At 41.9% G+C, this 27,380-nt stretch overlaps 3 protein-coding genes across 3 annotated transcripts; 2 read left to right on the forward strand and 1 right to left on the reverse strand.

The window, feature by feature from the left end:
• Positions 1–777: 777 nt before the first annotated feature.
• nceh1a (neutral cholesterol ester hydrolase 1a) lies at positions 778–8,305 on the forward strand. Its single transcript, XM_079691437.1, has 5 exons — positions 778–1,002; positions 4,081–4,336; positions 4,699–4,768; positions 4,953–5,124; positions 5,591–8,305. The coding sequence occupies exons 1-5, from the start codon at positions 862–864 to the stop codon at positions 6,209–6,211; spliced, it is 1,260 nt and encodes a 419-aa protein (XP_079547563.1). The 5' UTR covers positions 778–861; the 3' UTR covers positions 6,212–8,305.
• Positions 8,306–14,189: 5,884 nt separating this feature from the next.
• Positions 14,190–21,013, forward strand: LOC307045955 (tumor necrosis factor ligand superfamily member 10-like). The gene is made up of 6 exons (XM_079692032.1): positions 14,190–14,879; positions 16,845–16,985; positions 17,433–17,478; positions 17,592–17,699; positions 19,202–19,431; positions 20,068–21,013. The coding sequence occupies exons 1-6, from the start codon at positions 14,766–14,768 to the stop codon at positions 20,275–20,277; spliced, it is 849 nt and encodes a 282-aa protein (XP_079548158.1). The 5' UTR covers positions 14,190–14,765; the 3' UTR covers positions 20,278–21,013.
• A 328-nt stretch (positions 21,014–21,341) lies between these two features.
• On the reverse strand, positions 21,342–27,120 carry msl2a (MSL complex subunit 2a). Its single transcript, XM_079692031.1, has 3 exons — positions 26,095–27,120; positions 23,619–25,030; positions 21,342–23,247 (listed from the first exon to the last, which is right to left on the reverse strand). Exons 1-3 carry the CDS (start codon positions 26,234–26,236, stop codon positions 22,945–22,947), a joined length of 1,857 nt encoding a protein of 618 aa, XP_079548157.1. The 5' UTR covers positions 26,237–27,120; the 3' UTR covers positions 21,342–22,944.
• Positions 27,121–27,380: the final 260 nt, after the last annotated feature.

A 27,380-nucleotide genomic window follows, 5' to 3' on the forward strand; every position in this document is an offset into this window, starting at 1 on the left:
TTCTGATGAGTTACAGCGGAACATCAGTCAGTGTTACAATGGCGTTTGATAGCAACCGGGAAATGACACCAGTAATGACAAGCCGATGAGAATGTGTGAGCTGGATTACGTCACTATGACCGTTACGTCACTATGACCAGGAAGAAAAAAATGGAAAAAGAAAAATCTCCAACGAGGCGTTCTGGGACAGGCGTTTTACTCGCTACAAGGTGTACTTTGAGGGTTTGTGACTTTGCAGACCGTTTACATGCGTAAAAAGCAGCTACATAACACACAAGGGGACGGGTAATAACCTATGGTAATAACCATAGGTAATAACCGGAAAAACATGTCATGGGACCTTTAAGAATAAACGTATTCCGGTTTATTTGTCTAATTAGCGAAAAATCTCGAAGAAACACAAAGTATCTATAGGCTGATATTTGCTAGTGGTATCGGCTACCTACTTACTAACATGTAAGTACATTTTATTATAAAAAGGGAAAATGAAACTATAGCCTATCTATTTCACATATCATGCATGGGGCTATTCAAATAAAAAAAATATCTACCATAGATGCTTTATTTATGGCGAAATATTTGCTATAAAAAGATCAAACCTGAATCGATTAAAGCCCAATGACCAATCACATAGCAATCAATCCATTCATTCATTGATCGGAGTAGTTCAGACTACACGTCAAACGGATGTCAATAAAGGTTTTATTTTGAAGGATTTTATACGGAAGTATTTTTTCTTAAAGGGTCCCATACAGTCATTTCTAGTGCCATCTCTGGAGGCAGGTTGTCGTGCAATGACGAGCTGCAGCCGGCAGTCAGTCTGCAGACACTGAAGCTGACACACACAGACACACACACACCATGAGGCTGCTGCCAGCTGCTGTCTCTCTGTCCCTGACGGTGGCCCTCGCTTACTATGTGTACATCCCGCTGCCTGAAACCATCCAGGAGCCCTGGAGGCTGATGATGCTGGATGTTAGTTTCCGAACAACGATGCACCTGGTGAGAGATGGGAGCTTTTCTTTTTTGCTGCTGTAATGCATTTTCAGCTACGATTATGATCTAATCTGCAAAAAAAATGCTATACAGCAGTAGTTTTCCCGATATAAAAAAAATCTGTATTGCTTGTTCTGCACGTTACAACACAGTAACACACTTAGTCTGTGTGCACACTCGGAGTTTGATCCTACCCACTATGCCATGTGTTGAATAATATTAACCATGCAAGGACTGCCTTTAGATCAGTTGATTTAGTATTGCATATATAAATGTCTTTATGTTTTTAGTTAAGCAGTGTATTTTCAGTGTGGATGTCATGACCTGTAACCTTATTGATTCACACTGAGTACATTTCCCTGTAAAACCCCCCGAGTTATGCTCCGTCATGGATTTAAGTTATGGGTAGTTTACAGTGCTTCTCTTTATCGTTTCACGCTTAAATCAGTTAAGGCTCATTAGTAATAGCAGGGAGAAATGTACAAACCTTGTGAAAGAGCTTTTTCAGGACAAACACTTAATTAAGCTGTTTCCACACTGTTAATGTGTTGCAAAGCAGCTATCAGAGAGTTTGGTCTGGTTACAACATGCTCTTCACCTCACCTTTGTTCTACATTTGATACCGTGGAAATAGCCAAACTGATAGATGGAGCTTAATGTTCTACTTATAGGGCCCTTTTAGCTCCACAGTATACTGACCATTGTCTTGTTATATAACATTAACAACTATCATTGGGGAGGAGGGAGTTTTAAAAACTAGAGTGTTTTTGATAATATCATACCTCATTGTCCACTAGATTTAAAATTGCAGCCACACCAAGACACACAACAAATGCAAACAAAGCAATTCAATAAACCATAAAACGAGCCCTAAAACAGAGCATTAACAAAGTATTAAAACATTCAATGAAATACTGTGGAGCATGGTGTGTAGTGGTGCTTTTGTTCTGTTTTTTTAAAGGCTGATGGCAATTGCAATGAAGGCCTTTGCTCCGAAACAAGCTTTACGAAAATACATCTAAATAAGGGACGTATCGAGTACTCCGTCGTTACAGCATTGAACTAACATTGCTGCTTTTACGATCAACATTTTAAAAAGAAAATCAAAATGGAAACAGCTGTGGATGCAGAAGAAAAAGTGCCAAAAGGCAGGAACAGTTCAGTGATTTATTCAGGAAGCGAGGATTCATAAGCTTACAGGCAAGCAGGTAGAGATCAAGGTCAGGAACAGATAGGGGCAGGGTACAGGGTCAGAGGCTGGAAATCCAACAACAAATATCTCCTAAGGCAACATGTCTCAGCGTGGCTGCATGGCTGCGAGCCCCCAATGTGTCAAACATCTGTGTCTGCTGGCCTTAGTTGAACCTGAGCATTGAGACAGTCTGAGATGTGGGGAGGAGGGCAGATGCACTGAGAAACATCAGTAACACAAAGTGCAGGAGGACAGAGGTGACTAGGGGAGACAGTTATTTCTCAAGTCCATGCCAAGAGAGGAACACATCTGATCTTTCCCCCAATTTTCCTTTTTCACTCTTTGCTTAAATACACCTTAAAGATATTGTGCTTTTGGGCTTTTTCCCTTTCCTGTTGTAAGTAAGTAAAACTTTATTTATATAGCACCCTTCTCAACACGGATATACAAAGTGCTTTAAAGTACAGTACAGAGGACACAATTCAAAGTATGACTATAAAATGTAGAATAAAAGGCATAAAACAGCAGCAGGTAATACATACGATAAAACACCAATAAAAGGACAGCCACTAACTCACTTCCTCCGACGACCCAAAGGACTGTCGGAACAGGTGGGTCTTTAACTGCCCCTTCAAAATCTCTATTGAGGCCGAGGTTTTTATTATCTGGGGGAGTTTGTTCCAAAACCTCCAAGGCACGGACCGGTCCCCCTTAGTCTTTAGTTGGTTCGGGGCACCCTTAGGAGTCCTTGTTCAGAGGACCTCAGGGCCCGGTTTGCGGGTTATATAGATTCAAGTAAATGGTCTGTAAAGGCTGAAATCCAAAAGTTCTCTCCAGAGGGAGTTTCTCTCCCACACGCTTCCCCCCTGCCTGAAACACAGTGATTGGAGTGCTTCGTTACTACCGTTACATAACGACATCACTATGTTACACTAGCACTCCTATAGAGAACCGCAGTGACGCGTCCTAAAACCCGGATGTAAACTCCTTCCGGTTCCTTAGACAAACACCAATACAATTTCTCCATAGGATTTTGGAAAATAGCTGGAAATAAGGTCTGTGGTTGAAAAACATTTAAGAGACGGATCACGTTTTGTTCAGCCGGATAATCTCCACATGTCTACCCTACTTTTATAATTTTCGAATCATAAATCTAGTCGCCAGAAGCAAAATGCTAACGTTATGCTATAAAGGAACTACAGCAGGGTCGCTGCTTCAACGTCATGCACAACTTAACATCCATATTCAAAACTACTGATTCCAAATTGTACAAGTTGAAGCGTTTGTTTTTACAGTTTGCAGGAGGCAGGGACTTGCTTTCAAGCAGAACACGGGGAAAAACAAACTTAGCGGGAGTGTTTACGTGTTCGGTGTAATGACGTACAACGGCCTCGACCACTTGTTAACAACCATTGTTTTTCAGACGCGTAAACTCGTCAAGAATCACCAGTGGGGTCACTGCTGATGTATTTAATGTCGTAGAACAAAACGTGATCTGTCTCTTCAATTTGTGTCAAACACAGACCTTATTTCCAGATATTTTCGAAAATCCTACGGAGAAATTGCATTCCTTTTTGTCAAAGGAACCGGAAGCGGTAAAAATGCTAACTTACTTCCGGGTTTTAGGACGCGTCACTGCGGTTCTCTATTGGTTAGAGCTCGAACATTTGTACGTGATAGGCTAAGGGGCGGGACATCTCTAAGCGGTTGAATTAGAGATGGGCTCTGGTTTCCCACAGAGGCTCAAAAAAGGTGCTGCAGCTCAGGCAGTATGAGAAAAATAAATACCTTTTTGAACATCAAAGCATGTAAACATGTCACAGTAGAGACACAAATCTGATACCTGAACATTATCATAACATGTCCTCTTTAAATGTCTTCTCGTTCCTCAGGCTTCATTGAAAGCTTGGCTAGGCTTTGATCATTACATCCAGTTCCTCAGGCAGTCGACAGAAGGTTTTGACGACATTATGCACGGGCTGTGCAGCTCTCAGTCCGAAGGAGGGGTCATTCCGGGGGTTAAAGTCTGCGACATCACTTTCGCCGGCGTCCCTGTCCGTGTGTACGAGCCCCCGGCTGGAGGGGAGGGTCATCTGAGGAGAGGGCTGATGTTTATCCACGGAGGAGGCTGGGCCCTCGGCACTACCAGTGAGTTTGGACATTCCTCTCTCCTTTCAGGGCAAATAGAGGAAATTGAAATAGAAAAAGACCGAAGAAGTATTTCCTTAGATGTTTCAACTCTACAAATGGTGGTGATGGTTTAAACTTTATACTGTTATCTCTGTTTAAAGTTGGCAAAAGGCGAGTTCTGTTTTTATAAATGCAATAACAAGCTCCTAACTATGTAAAATGTTCTGCCTTGAGTGACATTTCTAGATGTCTACATTTCAAAAAATGAGTCCGTGTAGTAACTTTTGACGTTGTGCCTTGCTATAAATCTTTTTTTTAAAAATGCATATTTCAGCAACGATTTTTTTGTTCCTTTCCCCATCTTTCTATCACATCCTCAGAGAAGGGGTCGTATGATGTGATCAACCGGATGTTGTCGGACGAGCTGAACACCGTTGTGGTCTCTGTTGAGTAAGTGTGCAACACTAATCTACAATATGTTTCTGCTCATAGACAAAGAAACACACTTGTTATGTTAACTCACACTGTAGAAATTATGACAACCCCATAACTACAGAAAGATTCTATATAATCATATTCTCTAAAGTCTCCTATGCCTCCAGTAACTTGTAATTTGCAACCATTGTCTGTGTAGGTATCGTCTGTATCCAGAGGTGAACTTCCCGGTGCCATATCTAGACTGCCTCGCTGCGGCCAAACACTTCCTGTCTGCAGAGGTTCGGGCCAGGTATGCCATCGACCCGGAGCGTATCGCTGTGTCCGGGGACAGTGCCGGAGGAAACCTGGCTGCTGCGGTCGCTCAGGAGGTACGGTCCAGATCTCCTGTGAAAATGTGTGTAACAAGCAGAGGTGGAGGAAGTCCTCAGATCCTTTACTTCATGAAAAGTAGAAATACTTAGATTCTCCATGACAGGTACATTTCTAAATACAAAAAGTTTTTGAAGTAAAAGTAAAAGGGTTATCCGCTAAATTGACTTGAAATATCAAATGTAAAAGTACTCAAAAGGCAAAACAGCCCTTCTCACAGTACATTATTCGATCCTGTTTTTATTGCGTGAAAAGAAATGTAAGAGCATTCTGATGTTGTAGTTTGTCACTTCGAAGCCAATTTTAGTTTCTTTTTTAAATACTGGGTACTTCAGTACTACAGTGCTGCATCCTATGTAAGCATATCATGTGTTTTTATTTGTAAAACCATTAACTAGGATTGAGTAAAGTAACGTTCTGTCAGTATTGAGAGATTGAGGCCTTGTGTTTCTTGCATTTTCCCAGATTTCCACCGATGACACTATGAGTGTGAAATTCAGCGTCCAGGCGTTGATCTACCCCGTGCTCCAGGCACTGGACTTCAACACACCCTCCTATCTGCAGAACCAACACATTCCCATCCTCCACCGGCCCATCATGGTCCGCTTCTGGCTGCAGTACTTCGGTGCCGACCTCTCCCTGCTGCCCCAGCTGCTGGCGAACAACCACAGCTCCTTACAGCACTCAAACATCACCCCAGAGCTGCGGGCGCGCGTAGACTGGACCGTCCTTCTGTCCCCGAAAAACAAGAAGAACTACAAGCATGTGATTGTAGAGAAAGGTTCCCAGGGGGGGGCGAGGGAGGTGCCGGGGCTCCTGGATGTGAGGGCCTCTCCTCTGTTAGCAGGACCCGAGGTTCTGGCTAAAAGCCCCCGAGCGTACATCCTGACATGCGAGCATGACGTGTTGAGGGATGACGGTTTGATGTACGCACGGCGCTTACAGGACTCGGGTGTCAAGGTGACCGTCGACCACTACTTGCACGGCTTCCACGGGTGTTTCAGCTTTGTTACCTGGCCGATGGAGTTTGAAGTAGGGAAGAAAGCGGTCAGAGGTTACCTCGACTGGCTGCAAAATAACTTGTAAGAGAGAGTGTTTGTGTGTGTGTGTGTGTGTGTGTGTGTGTGTGTGTGTGTGTGTGTGTGTGTGTGTGTGTGTGTGCGTGCGTGCGTGCGTGCGTGCGTGCGTGCGTGCGTGCGTGCGTGCGTGCGTGCGTGCGTGCGTGTGTGTGTCACTGATACAAACACACTAGTCCTTTAGCTTTATGAATCATACAAGGGCTAACGCATCTCGTTTTTGATTTAAATATTCAAGCTTAAGCTCAGGGTCCTCCTGTTCCTGCAGATGCACACACTCTTGGTAGTATTTGAGCTCTGTTAGCAGTGTAATGATTAACCCTGCTGACAGCGGAGAAGGGCACATATGTTAACATTAACTTGGCTAACACTGTGACCAGCTAACAAACGTACTTAATAGATTCACAGCCACAAGCTTTTACGAGGATCTTTAAGCCACACCACAAAGACTTTAACAATATATTTCACAAGGATTGTAATTCCTGTTTTACGTAACTTTCATTTACACTGCTTGTTGCACCTTTCCCCCCCGAAAAATGTTTAATTATGGGTCCAAACAAGTAAAATGTTGTCCCTCACTTAGGTCCAGACTGAAATATCTTAAAAACTATTATATGGATTGCCATGAAATGTTGTAAAGACCGGAGGATAACTCCTAATGACGGATTCTCTGACCTTTCCTCTAGCGCAGTGGTTCCCAACCTGGGGGGCGCGCCAAAGATCGCAGGGGGGGCGCCAGGCCTCAGATGATTTGAGGCAAAATATCATATTTTGACTTTTTTATTTATTTTTACATATAATTGTAAGGCAATACATGATTGTCACTAAAATACTTGTCTCTACATTACAATAAAACATAACAAATGATTGATTAATTAATTTGAATAAAAATTCAAGTTAGTAGCTATTAAAGGCATAAAAAGACAGAAATGTATAATTCTTTCTTTAATAGAAATGTTTCTTCTGCCCGTAAAGTTTCCAAACCAGACTTGTCTGGATAAGCGCATTTTTAAAACATAGTCATTGTCAATGCCGGTTTCAGTTGGATTATTTGTCACAGTTGCTCCGATCAGATCGGTCTCCTCCATTTTGTAGATTATTTACGACTTTTGAATCAACATAAACATATCGGCAAAATCCGGTTTACTTTGAGCATGTGTTTTAAACAGGTTAATCCCTTTGTGAATTGTTTCCACTTGCGCCGTCCTTTAATTCCTTCATACAGCGGGAATCCAAATGAATGAATCCTGAGTCCAAGAACCATCAAAGTCACTCCAATAGTGCTCCTTAATTACGCTTTCATCCTCCTTTAACAAAATACTTCACATTCATCCAGTTTGTGACAGTGGTTGTAGCATTTTTGAGACTTTTAAACTTTAAACTTTAATTATCGCTGTTCCCCCCCCCCCCTCCCTTGTGTGTGTGTGTGTGGGGGGGGGGGGAGGTTGGGAACCACTGCTCTCGCGGCACCACAAGGTTGACATTTGTGGTTTTGAGTTAAATGTGTTGACAACTATCAACCGTCGTGAATTAATTTATATAGCTTTGTCGATCCCCTTACTTTAAATAATCAGGTTTAAATGTGGATTTGCCCAACAAAAAATATTATGATATCTGCATGACATTTCCATCAGCCTCAGTACTTTATATTTTAAGCACTTATTGAATGTAAGGATGCTAACAGGCTAAACTCAGATTGTTTACAGGGAGAGCGTTATCTGCTAAGCATCAGGACTTCAGTGTTGTCATTGTTGGCACTCATTTGAATACGTTTGTTATAGTAGGAAAGAACGAGTTCACATGGGACACATAACACATTTGTAAAATATATATTTCTCAACAGGGAATCATTTTCTTCCGTGGTTTTTCTGTGTTCTCGAAATGTAGTAAACTCATCCTGTGCTCCCTGCAATACAAGAAGTAATGTTTTTCCTTACAGATTCCTTGACAATCACTGATAAAGTGCACTATTTAGCTTCATCCCAGGTGTCATTCACATTGTGTTTTACTTACACTCTGTATCAGAACATGCACTTACAATAAACTAAATGTTTTCTGATTGAAATGCCTGAATGCACTTATTAAACTTGAATGAAACACTGTAGTTGATGGTTTACTTGGCAGAAGCAGTCCCAAAATTGCAGAAGAAGTGATAAGTTGTTTGTCTAACCCTAATAAAAACTAAAGGAAAGGAGTTCATAGGGCTACACACACACTCATACACATGTGTCGATACAGCAGAAAGAGTTTAATAACAGGGTGGTTTTGATTATCCAGCTGCAACATAGATCATTTATGGTGCCCTCTACATCGCTATTTTAGGGAATGTATCGACTCCCAAGCCTTAACATCTGCACCAGCTCGCAGTCATGTTCATGTTCAGACATGTTTCTGACGTTCAGGGTGAATCTCTGGGTCAATAAATCCAGCAGCAGCCATTATCAATGCATCACCGCCCTCTAGTGGACAGAGAACATCATGAAGCTTTACGGCCTCATCAAACACACATTTAATAACTACTGCTGCATATTACCTCACTTACTTAAGTACTGTACATAAAAACACTTTGAGATCTAATGTTACTTTACACTTCAGAAGCATATTGTACTTTTTCTATACTACTACCACTACTACTGATATAAGGCAGCATACTGTGATTGCTAAAATATGACACATCATTATAGATTAAACTAACTGTAAGAGTATTAAAATGCATTACTCCTAAACCATCTACAACAATTAAATGCTACTTAAAGTGGACCTATCATGCTATATGTGAATAATATAGTGTAGGACCATACCTATATAAGGCATATTTATTCTTTTTATTTTTCAAAATACCAAACAGATCATGCATTTTAGCCATTCCTCATTTCGCTCAATTTAACACTGTCTTTGCACGGGCTGATTCTGTGAGAACAGCACCATCTACAGGCCTGGCATATGTACTACAGCGTCTCCAGCGCTTTCCAACGGCAATGTCCGTGGCTGTCTCCTCCTGATTGGTGGAGTTGGCCCAATAGCCGTGACGCCACTTCTGTGACGTCATAGAAGTGTTCAAATCTGGATCAGTCTGGATCAGATCCGTTGCAGCCCCTTTTTAAGAGATTTGGGTATGGAGGAAAATAGAGGGTTGTGTTTTCTGACACTTGGTGAGTTCCCTGGAACACCGGGGACACATATTCATGTATAAAAGACGTACAAAAGTGCATTTTGCATGATAGGTCACTTTTAAATTAACATCAATCCAATAATAAAAACCTACAGTGATTCAACATTCAAGGTCGCATTTGAGGCCTGTCAGATATTTCTGTTGACCTTAAGAGGCCCTATTATGCTTTTATATAGTTTCCCTCTAGTGTAGTGTGTTGTATAGGTTTTTGTGCATGTAAATGGTCTGCAAAGGCTAATCCAAAAGTTACCTCGAGAGGGAGTTTCTCTCCCACACACTCCCCCTGCAGGAAACACAACAATTGGAATCCTTTTATAACTTCCATGACATAATGACATCACAATGCAACACCCACGCTTCTATTGGCTAGCGCTCCAAACATTGTACGTGATAGGCTAAGGGGCAGGACATCAGCGGTCTGCTAACCAATCAGAGCAGACTGGGCTCTAGTTTCAGACAGAGGGTGAAAAGAGGTGCTGCAGCACAGGCAGTATGAGAGAAATAAAGAGCTTTTTGAACCTTAAAGCATGGAGACATGTCACAGTAGAGGAACAAAATACAGATATGAATATAAAAATGAACAATAGTAGACCCCTTTAAGTAAAAAATAAAGTCACATTTTGAATGTAGTACTTGTAATTAGATATTCCTCCACTGATCAAGGTAAAATATTAGAAATGAAGTATTGTGAGTTGAATATTAACCTCTGTTTTGGCTCTGTTTCTAAGCCTCCACATTCACATACAGTAGTTTCCTATCAGGGAAACACCCTTCCGCTGACACGTTCACTAACACTGGCAATTGTGCTGCTGCAGCATATATTCTTTGTTTTATAAATGAGACAATGAGCAGCTGTAATGCTCAGGCGGGAATTTAGGGAGATTCCATGACTTTATGGAGAGGAACGTTGGGAGGAGAAGCTTGGGGGAGTGAAGAGGGGAGGACAGAGGGTGATGCACTGAGTTTGATCCTTCCTCTAAACCCATTATAAGTCTTCAGGGTCTTTTGAAACTTTTAACTTCAAGGGGGAAGCTGCTTTTCAGAAAATCAGCAGCTCCCCTTTGCTTCTCTGGTTCCAAGTCATTTTTGTATCTGATTTCAGATCTATAGGCTTGGCAAAAAAGTGTCATCATGAGTCTCTGAGTCTAAAAATATGTGTGTATTGCGTGGTAACAAAATAGAAACAGAGGTATTTGATGATGGAACACAATTAGTTCCAGTTTTTTAGGCTTAGTTTGCATATTTTCATGAATAGTGAACTGAATGCTATGCGATGTATTGATATTTTTAGTTAACTTTTTATAAACATTGGTTTTCATGATTAGTTGCTATTCAAGCAATTGATTTATATTTCCTTAAAACTCAGGGAAGTTTCACAAAAACAATCACCTTGCTGTTCTCCCTCCTCACAGCCGATTAATATAAATATATGTGACAAAAAACAAGCTTAAAGGAAACACACTGTGTTTTGATTTGGTTGTCATGATTAGACAAACACGATTTAACATGTTAATTAATGAGCTTTGGAGGCGCTGGTTTCTCCATGTTTTTAAGTCTTTATGCTAGGCTAAGCTAACTGGGATGATAGCTGTAACTTCTTATCTGTGGCTTTTAACTGGCACACGGAAATATGACCACATTTCCCCCATTTAGGCTTCGCTCCATTGTCTGCCAATACATTTTAGGATTCTTTTCAAAATCCTTTTATTTGCTTTTAAATCCCTAAATGGCATGACCCCAACATATCTTTCTGAGCTGCTACACCCTTACACGCCCAACTGCCATCTCAGGTCAGCGGATCAGCAGCTCCTGAATTTGCCCAGAACCAAGTCAAAGCTCAGAGGGGGCCGTTGCTTCTCTGTAGCGGCTCCCACACTGTGGAACGATCTGCCCCTGCACATCAGTCAGGCCTCCACACTGTCTGCTTCTTAAAACCCACCTCTTCTCATTAGCGTATTAACATCTTTTAGAGCGTTGCTTTTATTGCTTTTAACTTGTCTACTGTTTTTACCTGTAGTTTTATAGTGTGTAATATGTTTTGTTTTGTTTATTTGACTGTTCAGCACTTTGGTCTGGAGGTTTAAAGTGCTCCATAAATAAAGCTGTATTGTATTGTATGTGGTGTCAAACTTGTCATTAAAGAAAATACATGAGCACATTACCCAACATTTTGTTCCATTAACTTTAAGCTTTAAAACACCTGAGGATTAAAGCCAGTCGGGGCCTGCTGCATGTTGACGTGTCTGACAGAGGGCAAAGCTCATGACTGATTGGCTGATAAGAGGAATAATTACTAATCAAATTATGGGGGGAAAAAGGTTTAAACATGGCTTCAAATGACTCACTTCTGCACACATACCTTCTTGGTCTGTCTGTGTTGGTTTGCCATGGGACTGTAGGCATGTCTCTCAGGGTGTCATCTTCCATGCCCGAGGCCAGCCAGTCTTCAGATATCACTCACCTTCTCCCCGGCTCCTCTCTGACAAGCCTGGGAATTGACGCACCTGAGGGAACACAAGAGCCTTTTATCAATGTCTCTTCCGTTTTTTGAGATTTTAATCAGTAAAGGAAACTAACCAAATACTTAAATTCCTCCTGCACTTGCTTACCATGCCAACAATGTCATTGAACCTGGTACGGCACTATTATCTGTGTGAATTTATCAGCTGCATGTGTGCCAGTGTGAGTGAGCGGCACATGCTTTAACACTGGTCCTGATTGTTGGGAGGGTCGTGCACATCCAGGAGCCGTGAATTCCTTCAGCTCTACTCTCACTTCCTCACACTGACAATGGCGCAGGGTTAGAGGTGAAGGAATGAAAGTAAAAGAACCTCCAGGAACCACTCAAGGTTAAGCTCTGCAGGTTGAATGACTCCCCGGAGAAAAACACTACTTAGGGCTACACATAACCAAAACAATGGCGGGTCACTTGGCACTTATCGAGTAGCGTGCTCTCAGATCACTTCACAATAGCAGGAAAGAGAAGAGAAAAGCCTTTTTCATCTTGTTTTCAGATGTTGATTATCTGCTGTCTGCACGCCAGTTAAGTGCTTTTGGTCCAATGACACCATGACATTGTTTTATCTTTTTTAGCAACACCCATTCAAATGGAGAAAAAATGCAAAACAAATATCTCAAAAGACATCACTGAGTGTTTCCAGAGCCTCAATGCTCACCTCAAATGCATCAGACACAGGCCAGAGCTACATTTGTGGCTCTAAATAAGAAGTTTGGGAGTAGTAAAAACAATTTGTTCTGCATTAGAATCCTTTTGGCTGGAAGTAATAATTCAATCAAGCAAGTTCCAAATTGCAACATATGTCGGGAGAGGCATTAAAGAGGAACAAAGATACTCCGAACAACAGAAAGGAAACAATGTCAAATACCGAGAAACCACTGCCTTTTATCAACATCTGCTACACAAAACTCAAAGGATTTGACACTTTTTGTTCTACTTGATAGAAAGCACATTTACATTTGCTATCATTTTAAAACTTCTATATGCTTGAACATTCCCAATGTGTCACAAATCGCTCCGATTAGATACAAGACATCAATTACAGTAAACATTTTAGATCATGTATAACTATTTTGTATAGGCCTATATTTTGTGTAGTTATTTTAAGCCTAATGAAATGAACTTTAAATCTTAATGTTCAAACAAAACATGGACCAATTGTCCCTGAAGTGTGGAAATCTGAATACATATAACTCCATTGTAACTCGGAAAAACTAAATGTATTGGCTTGCATAATGTTAGAAATTAAAATCAATGTTTTGATGGTATAATGTAGCTTAAACATACCGTCAGTTTAAACGCTCTTTTATACTGAAAAACCAGAAATTCTTGTGCACAAGCAGTTAAGCTTTTATTCTGAAAATCCTTCATCTACGGTTAGCATTTAGCATGTGGCTAATATACGAATTCCTAAAGAGGTGAATTGAGAAGCGAAATGACGTGGTGTGGTGAAAACCGAAACCTACTGATTTAACACTACAACGATAGATGTCGAGATACTACCATGTTGAATATTAAATGAAAGTACAGTTTATTTGAATACATTATTGTTTACAGACGAGAGTAGCATGTGACAACATCCGGAATGACCGGAAACCAAACGAGCCGAGAAGTATTGTTTAGAGTATTGATTACAGCGTTTAGAATGTGTTAAATGAAAAGTGATGAAAGAGAATATGAGGAGAAACGGCGTGTTAAGCATATATTGAATGTGAAAAGAACCTATCCTCTGTTTAAATGCAATAACGGACATTGGAGACGAGGTGAGCCGGCTGGCGGGGAGGAGCCAGCAGAGGATATATAACAGCGCCGGAGGAGAGATCCATTCTCTTCTCTTCTTGCTCAGGAGAGCCAGATCACAGCTGTTTTCTGCCGGAACAATATTCTGTCTGTAACACTACCGCGCCTTTTTTAATTAAAGTATCCCATTTGAATCTTTTCAGAGACTCCATTTAGTCTCATTTTAAAGCTTCTCTCCTGGACGCGAGAATAAAGAACATATTTAACAATAATCAAATGTATGCCCGGGTGTAAATAGCGTTGTTGACTATTTTCACCCGGGTACAAATAGCATTGTTGACTATAGACACCCAGGTACAAATAGCATTGTTGACTATAGACACCCGGGTACAAATAGCATTGTTGACTATTTTCACCTGGGTGTAAATAGCATTGTTGACCATTTTCACCCGGGTGCAAATAGCATTGTTGACTATAGACACCCGGGTACAAATAGCATTGTTGACTAGACACCCGGGTACAAATAGCATTGTTGACTATTTTCACCCGGGTGCAAATAGCATTGTTGACTATAGACACCCAGGTGCAAATAGCATTGTTGACTATAGACACCCAGGTACAAATAGCATTGTTGACTATAGACACCCAGGTGCAAATAGCATTTTATATGATTTATTACTCCAGATTATTTACTTATGAATGGACCTTGCAGAGAGAAAACGGTCAAAACTAGCTCTAACTAAATTATCTGTCATACTGGTTTTCATTATTAATGGCATATGAATCAAAAATCAAAGTAAAATATCGCAACTATTTAAGAAGAAAATAAAGGTCTAAATGATTCTCTTGTTTGTGTTATACATGCACTTTAAACAAGTTTCCACTTTTCCAAGAGCACTTGAAGGCGACATGAAGTTGCATGTGCAGCATTAAACTCCCAGCTCATTTCATTCTAGTGACATCTTGAGGTTGTTGTAATCCACCGAACCTCCCCCGCCCCTCCCTCCCTCTCTCTCTCTCTCTCTCTCTCTCCAGAGCAGAAATGCAGCAGAGCCTGATCTGACTTGTCCTTGCTGCTGGAAGTGTTCTGTTGCCTCTCGGAAACTGATTTCAGTGCAACACTCAGGCTGAGACATGGCTGTTTCTGTTTCCCTCCAGAGTCTGGGGCTCATCCTGCTCGCAGCGATCCTCCTGCAGACCATCGCGGTTTCGGTCAGTTTTGTCTACTTCAACAAAGTCCTGAGCACGGTAAGAAGGGACCCTGTCTTCCCCCTTTATCTAAATGATAATGATAACAGCTAACTGACTGCCATGTTACAGGGTATAGGGGAGATTTGACACTTGTTTACTGAGGCCAAATACACTTCATGATAATCTACCATGAATTTAACTCTGATACCAACAAGTGACACACTTACGGATATAGCATAGCAATGTGACTTTGAATGTATCACTGACAACTCACCATATAGTACGAAGACTAATACGCAAACCTGGTGAAACAGTATTGAACGTTTTAGTAAAACCTTGTCATAATAAATGATTTCATGAAGTGGTCATCAATTTGAATGATCTACTACTTCCTGTATCTAAGGGACTAAACATCGCAGGCTTCATATTTTAAATGTGTGTAACTGGGTGATATGAGGTAAAAAGCAGCTTACTGGCTGAACAATGAGAGGGCAGATATTTGCAAGAGTATATAACAGAAGACAAGGGCAGGAAATGAGACTTTGTTTACACCCATAAGTAAGATATTTTTAAAATTGAGCTGATATTATGACAAATAAAAAGAGCTGATAGATCTGGTGCTGAGCTCTGATTGGCTAAGAAGCTATTAAAAAATGCCCACATCACCTGTGACCACTTCAGAGCTAATTACATGTCAATTAGCTAATTGTCATCCACCTGTACCATCACTTTGTATTTTGGCTGAACAACCAAGAGATTATTACGGAGCCCTTATTTCTTATTTTAATTCCGGGTCAGTTTGGCCACACAGAAACCACAACAATGGAGCGGGACATCGATTTTTACTTTGAGCTTGTCCTAAAATATAAAGATAAAATCAGTGCTTGGCAATAGGCACAGGTTTCACATAAGCAGGGGCGGTTCTGGGGGGGTTCAGGGGGTGCCATTGCCCCCCTAACACTGACTTTGGACCCCCCCTGTGACCCCCCCTGACAATGAAAAAAAAAAAATATATATATGATTAAACGATTTATTGGCTGACGGAATAGGTGGAACTAACGCTATTTGTCATTCTAGTCGGACCCATTAGAGCGTAAAAACTGTAACTATAAGTATCTGAAATAAATATGTGTACTGAAACAAATACCAATAACTGTTTTGCATTGTTTTCTTATGCGCAATTACTTCCCACTGTCGTTGCCTTTTTCGTCCTGCATTTATTGTGCCCCCCTCAGAAAATAACTGGCCCCAGCCTGGCCCCACCAGTCAAATTGCATGGATGTATAATAAGAACTGGATACAGCGTTGGAGTCGGGGTCTCGTTCTTTCCTATGAGAGCTGCTCATTGGCGCATGAGGACAAAATGGCCCAACTTTTGAGAGAGCGAAACGTCACAGATTACCCATCATGCCTGGCTGTCAGAGCAGAAGAACCCGTATGTGCGCTCACAGAGCATGCGCCCCTTAAGCCCCGCCCCCCGAGCGCCCACTCTCAATTAACTAGAATGAATGGAGACAGAAAATAAATCTCTAGATTCGGCTTTTAGTGCATTTTAAAACTTTAAGGACCAAATTATTATAACAAGGGCTATAAAATAGTTCATACTAGGTAGTTTATTTAGTTTTTTAAGAAGTATCCGCTGATTTACAGACGTCTCTTTCCCAATGTTAGTCAATGGGAAAAAGTCTTTCTGGGCCCAGTGACGTCACGGACTGATACGGAAATTGTAGTACCGACGTTTGGACACAACTAATATTTTCCTCAGAGTCCGGCGCACTTCCTGGGGGCTTGGCTAAATGAAAATCTCGAAATCTCGCAAAACTTTTTTTTCCCAACCAATTTTTTTTTCCTTCTCCACATCCTCTAGGGGGCTCCGTAGATTATACTGTATTTCTCTTGCAAAGGTTTTTTAATTGGACAAGATTTAAAATGTGTTAAAAACTAACTAATAAATTACTCAAGAATAAAAACTATCGAGAATGAAAGTAATGATGGGTAAATTATTGTTTTTTTTATTTTCAGATGCAAGAGAGTTTCTCCCGCAGTAGCGTTTCCTGTCTGATTAACGCAAATCTGCACTCAGAGGCCGAAGATTCAGCCGAGGACAAAAAGAGCGACCCCTGCTGGCAAGTGTTGCAACAGCTCCACTACCGCATAGAGAAGGTCTATGATTTATTTATGTTTTACCTAACTTCAATTTGTCTTCCCTGACAACAAGATGTGTTCGAAAGTTATTTTTAGCATATTTAGTTAAACCAAATGCAACGTTTTTCCAGGGCTGTCCACACAGCACATTCTGTCCAAGATGTTACAGCATTTTAAGAAAAATTGACTAATCACTTGACCTTTAACTTGAATAATGATGCAACTCCACATTATAAATCACCCCAAGGGGAATATTGCTTTTACTGATGACATATTTGTTGATCCAGAGGGGGAACAGGATGATTCATGGTGGTGACGAGGTCCCCGGTGTTGCCAATTTAGATCTAAAGATAGCTAACATCCATAATAACTGAAGAGGTCAAGATGCTTGTAACCTGCCGCCTACTCACCCTCTCTTTCCCACTGTCTCGTTCCTTTCTGTCTCTCTGGGTGTTTTTCTTTCAGACGATGGCTGACAGATTTCAGAAGGAGATATCTACAGCCATGACAAGTGAGAACAATGCCTCCATTGACTATCAGTTGCTACTAATAGAAGTAAACTATTTTCTCCCCCACAAAAAAAACCGTTTTGTATGTGTTTCTTATCTACTTTTGGTTTCACAGATAAGCTAACAGGAGTGTTGCCATTCCTGAGCTCGGGGGTCCCTCTCCCTAAAGTTGCGGCCCATGTGACGGGTGTCCTCTCGTCCTCAGAGCCTTCAACAGCAGATGGTGAGGACTTTAAAAAAGTAGTGCAGGAATGATATCCAGAGTGTGTACTAAGTAAGAGTCCTGGAAAGCATAACGGACAACTTAAACATATTGAATTTCACGACAGAATTTCACAATGTTCGAACAGCAGTAAGTGCTGTGTTGCTTCACTGATATATTTCCAGGGCCAGAGGTGAGGAATGTGCTTCAAGGCTTCCCAGGATTCAGTAACGTCTTCATACCTAAATGTTTGTCAGGACATGCAGATGTGCAGCTGCCTTATCTTTTTCAAAAATGTTCTTTAGTTGACTCCGTGACCAGTCCGATTGTCAATTGCTCGGATTGTCAACAAACGTATACAGCATCTTCAGAAAGTTGTTATCCAAAACAATTATTAACGTTTATTGGAAACATGCACCTCTAATAATGTGTGGGAAATTATATAACTTAAGTCCCTAAATACAAGCAAATTAGCACTTCTTATTAGAGGTTAGTTAGTTTGGTTTCACTTGGTTTCAAAGCCTTTTTCAAATCGTGTTGAGCTTGTATGCTTTTGTTTACTGGATTTGAGGGCAATATAAAAAAAACAACATCCTAAATAAATATCTGAATGTCATAAAACTAGAAACGTTGGCCCACATTCTCTCGTTAAACACACACACACACTCCTCAGGGTGGCTGGATTTAATTTGTTTCTGCCTTTTTGTTTTTTAAACATGTGGCTGTCGTCAATTCATTTAAAAAAGCCGGTGGTCTTTGAGCACATCTGTGAGCATTGTTTACACACTGAGAATTTCTTTTCACATTTGTTTCTTATTTGAAAAGAATTGACTGCTCGTTATCCATAAGACTCCGTTATTATCTAATTATCTTGCTTCACAGTGAATGGCCTTAATTGATGTGTGTGTTTTCTTGTGGTTATCAGAATCAGAAACAGGTTTCAGGGTTCTTACGGTCATTAAAAACCTGGAAAAGTCATGGAAGTTCGAAATGCTAATTCCAGGTCCTGGAAAAGTTATGGAAAACAATATTTTTCCCAAATCTTTGGAAAAGTCGTGGAAATGTAACTAAAGTTGCATCAAATATAATTTATATTTTATCTAATCGCCGTAATAGTATAATGATAATAAATACTTTATCGTATAGTAATGAAACGTAAAATGGCATTTAACTGACGAGGTGTTTTGCAGGTGAGAGATTTTGTTGCTTTAGTCTGTAGAAGCTAGTAAGCTACTATTTGATTTGTTTTAGATCGGCACACCATGTTTCATATGCAAACCTTATTTTCCTGTTCCATGTTAAAATAAACCATTTTCAGTGGGACCGCTGAGAAAGAGTAATTGTTTTGGTCATGGAAAATCATTGGTGAAAAAGTTTATGAACCCTGAAGTCTATTAGCAGGTAGGTTGACACGTACGAGGAATTTGACTTAATGTCATGGTGCATACATAAAAGTAAAACACAGATGGAGAACTATTTAAAGGAAACTATAATAACATAATATGTCATATGTGCTGCTGCAGGCCCACGGAGCAGCAGAGGGTACCTGGGAGAGCGAATCAGAGCGTGGGAGGGACAGAGAGGTCTGTCCTTCCTGCAGAACATGGAGCTGAGGGGGGGGGAGCTGCTGGTGCCCATAGCCGGCCTCTACTACATCTACGGACAGACATACTTCAGACTGCCCTCCGCAGGGGAGACAGAGGGGGAGGCCAAGGAGGAGGGAGCACAGCTTGTCCAGTACATCTACAAGAAGGTACGTCTCTGCTGAATAATCCATTGGCAGGAAGAACAACTACAGATCCTGTTGGGCTACAAGTGTCAGCGAAAGATACCATCAGCACCACAGAGCACAAAAAAATGGCCCCTGACAACAAATTAGATTTATATATGGATCTAATTTACCACTGTGAAAGTGAAACAACTTTTCACATCTAGTTAAGTTGCATCCAAAGCTACTTGCATACACATCACTGCCGTTGACTTCATGCATAAGGGAACAATTTGGGGTTTATTAGCTTGCACAAGGACACTTCCACATGTTAACTGCAGGGGCTGGGGATTAAGCCTCTGGCCCTCTGATTGGTCGATGCCTATTTCACTCTCAGCCACATCCGCTCCTGTCTATTTAACGTGGTGCATGGTTTTGTTATGAGTCATTATAGATAGATAGGTAGTTCCAGAATCAGTGTGTTCAACATTAAAATACAAATACTTAAAAAGTGAAATAGAGAATTAACTAAATGAAACATCAAATGTCTCAGGTGTATTTGAATTCACCATTGAATCTGGTATCAAAAAGATATCATGCAATCATCAATACCACCATACAAGGTTATGTTAGTGTACTCTTTAGGAGAAATGTGATCTTGATTTAGTATTTGACCCACAGATGAGTTCCTACACGGTGCCCATCCTGCTGATGAAGTCGTCCCGGAGCGCCTGCTGGCCTCGGGGTCCGGAGCCCGGTCTCTTCTCGCTGCATCAGGCCGGTACCGCCTTCCTTCAGCCCGCTGACCGCCTCTTCATCACCGTTAGCAACGCCAGCGTTCTGGGGATGGACGGGAGAGCGAGCTACTTTGGGGCCTTCCTTGTGGGATAAAGGGGGGGGGGGGGAAACTCCCGGATCGAAGTGTCCGGGACTGGGATGACTTGATTTAGAAATCATCATCATCAGAAGGAGACCCAATGGTCAGGGGTGTGCTTTATGATACGAGCAGCTGCCGAGGGTTCAGGATTTGTGAAGAAGGAAGGACTCTGAGGAGTGCAAAGGATGTCTTCTGGACCAAGGATATGACCAGACGGAGCTCCAGTGGGCCAAAACGGCAAAGAAGAAGAGCCATTGCTGTGTTTTCACTCCTGCAGAGCCAAGCCAGAGCTGGTGAATAATTCTGTTTTCCAGGATGTACCGTCTGACAGAGCAAACATGGATTATGCAGTGCTTCCAGAGTACAGGGGATTTGGAGGACAATGGAGGCAGAGTCAAAGCTGGGCTCCAATGTGAGAAGGACTTCTTTTTGAGGACTGAGAAAGCTAATTCGCCTGCAGGTCAAACGGTCAAGTTGTCATCCTCACTTAAGCTTTAAACATGCCAAAGAAGACTCAAGATTTTTCAGTGACGCTTCCTTTTTGTTTACACTACTTTTTTTTGTTTAATTTTCTTGTTATAAATGTGACGCAGATCATGATGTCCTGCGGCCTTAAAGAGAAGCACTGATCTAATGTCAATGGACTGAGTATTTTTTTTTCTTACGCATTGACACTTTATATCCAAGGGATACCAATATATTTTTGAATGCTGGATACATGATTGCTATAAAGATTACAATTTAAAGCTACTTTTTTTTCAGGTGTTTTTGACTAATTTGAAGATTTTTGTTGTATGTGATATAGTACATGGGATTTTTATAGCGCTTTTCCTAATATATGGTTATAGAGGTGAGGAAAAGATCAACTTTAGGGATCATAGGAAATCATATAATTTATAGTATTGAAGACAGTCCTATTTATCAGGCCAATAGAAATTGGAGAAATGTTGCACTGGCAGGATTAATGTGTCTTCAATACTGTAAATGGTTTCAAGTGTTTTCTTGACACCATCATTATTTGTAGCTCTGAACAACAAATCCCCATAAATGTCCCCGCTGCACAAAAAAGCCAAAATACTGAAAAAGTAAAAAACTATCATTTAATTCATGTTGTATTACATGTTTCCATATTATGGCAGTGAATGTTTCAGCAAGAATAAGAGTCACTCCTCAAACAAGAGTTTTTACATTAAAAAAAACAATACCAAAAACTAATCAGGGTTCAAGTAATGCCCAAAAGAAATACATTTTGAAACATACACACGCGCAGGAAGATAGATCAGATTTCTGACCGTACTGTCATCTTCCTGCTACTTCCTGGTCTATGAGTTGAGGACCACGGTGTAAGTTTGGTCAGCCTGAGTCCTCCCGCTCTCTCCTTCAGTCTCTTTTTGGTCGCCGTGACTGGACTGACAAACATGTTGTAGTTACAGCTGAGACAGTAAACACAAACACAGACAAAACACAGCCTCGAGTTATAGGAGGGCTTCAAGGTGCTTCAACCAAAACACAAAAAAGACAAGTGTTACCAAATCTCTAATACTTGGTATCAAAAATAGCTTCTGAGTTGGTCACTAATCAGTCGGGACACTACAACTGGGGGTGGGTTTATGCACACGCAGAGGATACTTTGTCTTGTTAATGACAATCTATGGCTTCAGTTTATCCAAACACACACACACACGCACGTCATATCCATAATTGTGTGATATGTTTAGAAGATAGCCAGGTATAGTCTATATTAATGGCAATACTGTAAACAACTGCATGTGTGCACCAGAGCTGGGAGGCTCCTTGTTGATGCTCCTATTGCTATGGTTACCAAGAATGGTTTCAGTTATATTTTTGGCCGATCAATCAGACTAAGTGCTTTCAACCCACCAGCCGCCTCCGCACTGACATTACAGTAAATCTCAGCAGGCGCATACACACTCACACACACGCTCTCACACGCACAGAAACCGTGGAGCCAGCCAAGTGCTTTGACATTATCTCGCTGCGTGTACAATGCCTGCATCAGTCAAGTTCATTAAGACAAATTCATTATCGGCCGACAGTACTTGGATTGAGTGAGTTAATGATAGAAAAGGCATAGAGACTTGTGTGGGACATAACTTCTCCATAGATTAGTCACAAGATTCATTCACCATTACGCTGTGAACACACACAGGGGTTAAGGATTAGTAAGGGCCATCCTGATACCAGTAATGCATTTCTTTAACTTACATGGAGTAATACTCACACGTGGGAGAAAGCACTGAACAGGTGACTGAGATGATGCAGGTATCATCACAGCTGCGCACACTGAAATATATTATGGTGCGCACACACTAACAAACATAAAACCTGGTATTATGGGTTCCTATTGCCTCTTACAGTATGTCTGTGGTTTATGAACAAAAAGCACCTCTGGAGTACAGGACAGCCTGGGAACCGAGTATAGGTGATTAACTACAGACAGGCAACATTACACACCGGCACACAGGCACAATACAGGAGGCTTTGGCACACCCATGCTAGTCTTACTACTTTCCAACACAGAAGAAGAGCAGGTTACAGAACACGACAGACCCATAGCTGCCTTAGATTGGGGGGGGGGGGGACAGGTTGTCTGACGGAAACAATGATCAGCCATCACATTCAATCAGCATCGAGCTATCTATTTTTGGAGTCCCAGCCTCTCATCCAATCAGCAGCTCCAGGCTGTCCTCATAGGTGGGCTCTTGTGGGGGGCTGGGGGACAGGAAGGCCGTGGTAACAGGCGTCCCTGTTGCCGTGGCGACATTGAGGAGGGTGTTAGTGCGGATGCTGGTGGTCGCCGGGTTTCGGAGTGCCGCCGCAGCCGTGATGCTGGTGAGGTTGATGCCCAGCGTGAGCCGCGTCTGCTCCAAGGCTTTCTCCGGCACGGCGAAGGCCTCCAGCTTCTTCTCCCCGTTGGCCATGTAGGAGTTCTGGCAACCTCGACAGATACAATCTAAGCATGCCTGAGAAAGGTGATAAAAAAAAAAAGGTGTTTAGTCTATTTTCATCCCACCAGTGTCTGATAGGCTGTCAAATGACTGATCTAAACCCACGTAACTTTGAGGAGGTAGTCCGGTTTAAATAAGAACAGCATTTGTGCGTATGATAAATGAGCAAAAGACACATTTTCTCAAAATGTGTTTTTCAGTAGAGCAATAAACCTATATTTGTAAAAACAGTAACATTACATTATAAAGACAGGTGACATTTTCTACTTATATAAAACAAATATTATAGTTTTATCAAATAAAAATCTACACAGATCTACACCCAATAAGATAATGAGGCCATTACTATTACTATTAAAAATAGGCCAAACTAATATTACTCTTACCTTGCGGTTTGAGTAGCATGGACAACGTTGCCCCCTGCAGGTCAGCACAGATGGATTCTGGGTAGCCCTGCCACACTTACAGCCCTTCTTCTCCACTGGCTTCTTATAGGGAGGCCTAACAGGCGCAGGGGGCACATGGCAGCCGGACATCAACCTCTGCTCTTTGTTTCCCTCCTTGGTTTTGGAGCCTCCACCGCTGCGGGCCTTCGGATGGGGCTTTTTAGGACCAGCTTCGACATGCTTCCTGGCAGCTTTATTGTTATTTGGCGCAGGGCGACTGGGTTTAGGGGGTGCACCATTGGAAAGGGACGAGTATGAGTGTGCTTGTACAGTTAGGGAGGGTGTAGGCGGTTGCAAGTACAGTGTCTGAGAGGGGACTGGAGTGTGTGAATGTGAGGAGGGGCCCTGTAGGATGGAGGCAATGGGAAGGGGCTTCACCTTTTCCCTGTCACTCTCTGAACGAGAACGCTTACGTTTAAGGCGGACTGGCGGGGGCTTGGAGGTCAGAGGGGGAACAAAAGAGGATGTGTGTATGTGAGCACCATGACTCGCCATTGTGTTAGTCCTGTCTGTTTGAATCTGTGTGTAATTGTGAGCTGCGTCCAGCTGTATGTACATTTGAGCGTGTGCTCGGTCCGTTGTGATGCGTGTGTGAGTGTGCATATGTTCTGGCTGTGTATGAGGAGAATCTCGACCGGGCTGGAGGGGATCCAAAGTCTGTAACACCTCCTCCACACTGAGGAGCAACACCTCCCCCTCCTCCAGCTCCCTGCTGCTAGATTCCCCGTCCCTGAGTGAGCACACAGTGCCTGGAGTAGGGGCTAAAGGTCCAGTGGTCAAATTCAGTTCCAGACCACCACAACCAGTATTGGACACAGATAGGCCTGCCTGTGGCTGCTCCTCTACCAGCTCGCATACTTCCAGCTCAGGAGAAGAGGGATCCAGGTCCTCCAGCACTTCTCCATTGCATTCTTGTGGTCCATTTGAACAGGGAGGGTCAGAGGAGGAGCTCTGGGGCACAGCTGAGAGTTCTGCAGGAGCAGGTGGTGCCTCTGTGGGGGTGAGGGACTCAGGGGCCGATGGATTCACATCTTCCTGGGCTAGGCTCGGGTCATCTGTCTCCATCTCCTCCTCATGTGACATAAGCACCTCCTCCAGCAAGGCCATAACCTCTGGAGAGCCTCCCAGATGGGTGCTGATCGATTGCAGCAACGGCGAGTGAGTTACATAGAGGCAGAGCTTCCTGTAGCATTGTACCAGCAAAGAGAGCTGATTGTTCTCATGGAAGCTGGAATAGTCTTTACAGCGGCTGCACGGCGTCCTTAACTGCATCTTCTGGCCTTTACAGCCCAAACAGACAAAATGCTGACACTCTGCATGTGTTGGGGAAATGGGATCCTGGAGCAATTTACCTAAAACAAAAACAGGACGAGGTGTTAGTGCATGTGTTTATCCACTTTGCACGAATGTGAAGCAACTATGGCACATTTAAGAAGCTGGACTACAGTCAGTGTAGTTATCAACATTCACCATCATTTAAAATCCTTTGTTAATGCCGCAGGGTGGTGAATTTATCTATACCTCTATAGAAACGTTTTACCAATTGTAATGATTATCTGACAATTATTTTTCTAACACATTGGTATTTAAAACATTAGAATTGTCATTTCACATTTTTTCCAGAACTTACGGTTCTTGTTCAAACAGTGTATGTGTGACCAACAATCCAAATTAGATGCTAAATAATTGTTCAGTAATAGTGCATTTCAAGCCAATAAAGGAAACTAATACATGTCCTACCAAGATCCTAATGTGGGATTTTATGTTTCTATACCTTAAATGTTTGTGTTTCTTGCATGTTCTTTTCTGAATGTATCTGTCCCAGTGTATTGATATAAACAAAGTAGGCTCCAGTCTACATAATCATCATGTTCACATCATGTATTGTTTTTCACTTAGATCACCAAACATGTAGTTTAGTTAAATACTGCATGAAAGCAGAAGTAATCATGACAGAAACACTATTACATAATCGGCTGAGGTCAGAACTAGTATATCATCCGGTCACTATCGCTCATCTCTAAATGCAAGCTGTTCCAGTGTTGATTTTCCTCTAGCTAAGCGGAGTAAATAAAGCATGAATAGGAAACACATGGTTCTGCAGCAGAGCAGACACAACAACAGAGGAGTCATCTATCATGACAACAGGACAGATGACTGCTGCTCAGGCTCGGTTGCTAAGGAAACCACGATTGTGAGCACCACAAATCGTGTCAACTGTTGCGAGCACACGCACGCCCATGGACACACAGTCAATATGAAAAGTAAGGTTATATGAGACACTGATTTAATTCAGGAACAAAAACAAATGTTGCATCACGAACGATTGGATAATCTTGCGTTGAGGTGACACAAAACAACATTATTTAAAGTGATATGCATTGGTATTATACCCTGATATTTACAGGATGCTTACCACAGACAAGACATGCGAGGGACTGTCGGAAGAAGGGGAGAAGCGTGTACATATCCGCGAAGGTGTGAGGCTGCCGCGGGTCACACTGCAGCACGGCCCGGCTGGCGGACACGTACAGAGCGGTAGCATTAACGGGGTTCATAGCGGTACTCCGCAGCCTCGGTGATGCACGGCCTGGGCAAAAAAAATCCAGCCAGTAGGAACTAAAGATAGCCAAGTCTCAGGGTGGATGGAGGAAATATAAACTGGTCTGGTGGAGCAACAATGAGCCACTCCAGTGTGTCAATGCAGGCACATGAATTAATGATAGACACAACAACAGACAACGAACATGCTGAAGCGGTTATCACTGAACCATTGAACGCGCAAGTTAGCTTGGCGGGCGGCTGGCTAAAGTTAGCATCACCGGTAATAGTAGTTACTATACACCAATGAGACCTTCCTAATCACTATTTCAGTTCCTGATAATTAGGACCAATAAGACCCTAGCTTATAATTACTCACATTATCTCCGAAGCTGCCTTACAGCTAACACTGAATCAAAAGATCAGACGATCCATGATCAAAATGTTAGCATTATGTAGCTCGAGTTAGCTTACGACTTCAGCCAAACGTTTTACAAGACAGGTGGTAGATGATAGCCATAGAGCCCATTTAATATCCAAAGCTGTCTTCCAGTCGATAGATAAATGAACGGAGAGCTGCTCCCAATATCTCACATTTGTTTGGTTAGCAATAAGCTAACATATCCCAGGCGCGCACTTGATGTAAACAAAGCTAACCAGCTTGCGTTAGCATGGCTAGCCAAAATAGCTAGCGAAAATGTAACCGTATCAATAACCCCCCCTAGGGCCGCCTTATGCCTCCGGCGTAGGAGGGAAATGCAAGGTATAAATTGGAATCTTACAATTCTGATACGTTTTACTATAATACTTGGCGAGCAGAGATCGAAACATAGCTAACTATCCGTTTTACAAATGCATCAATCATTCGATTTGCCACTTTTCCTCTCATCAGCCCCTCTCCACAGACATGATAATCACGCGAGATTTCTACTAGTTGCCCTGGTTACCGTAGTGTACGGAGCGGAGGTACACAGCCTCTGCTGCTTCATTCATTTCTTCACTGTCTGTCATCAACAACTTCACATTTGGCATTCATTAATCCAAGAAGAGGGCGAGAACATTGTCTGGAATTATAAAAAGAAAACAGAAATAAAATAAGATGGACTTTTTTTTATCCTCGTAGGGAAATTCAGGTATTATTATAACAGAATAAACATTGAT

Source organism: Notothenia rossii (assembly GCF_949606895.1).
Source record: "Notothenia rossii genome assembly, chromosome: 7".
NCBI classification, from domain to species: domain Eukaryota; kingdom Metazoa; phylum Chordata; class Actinopteri; order Perciformes; family Nototheniidae; genus Notothenia; species Notothenia rossii.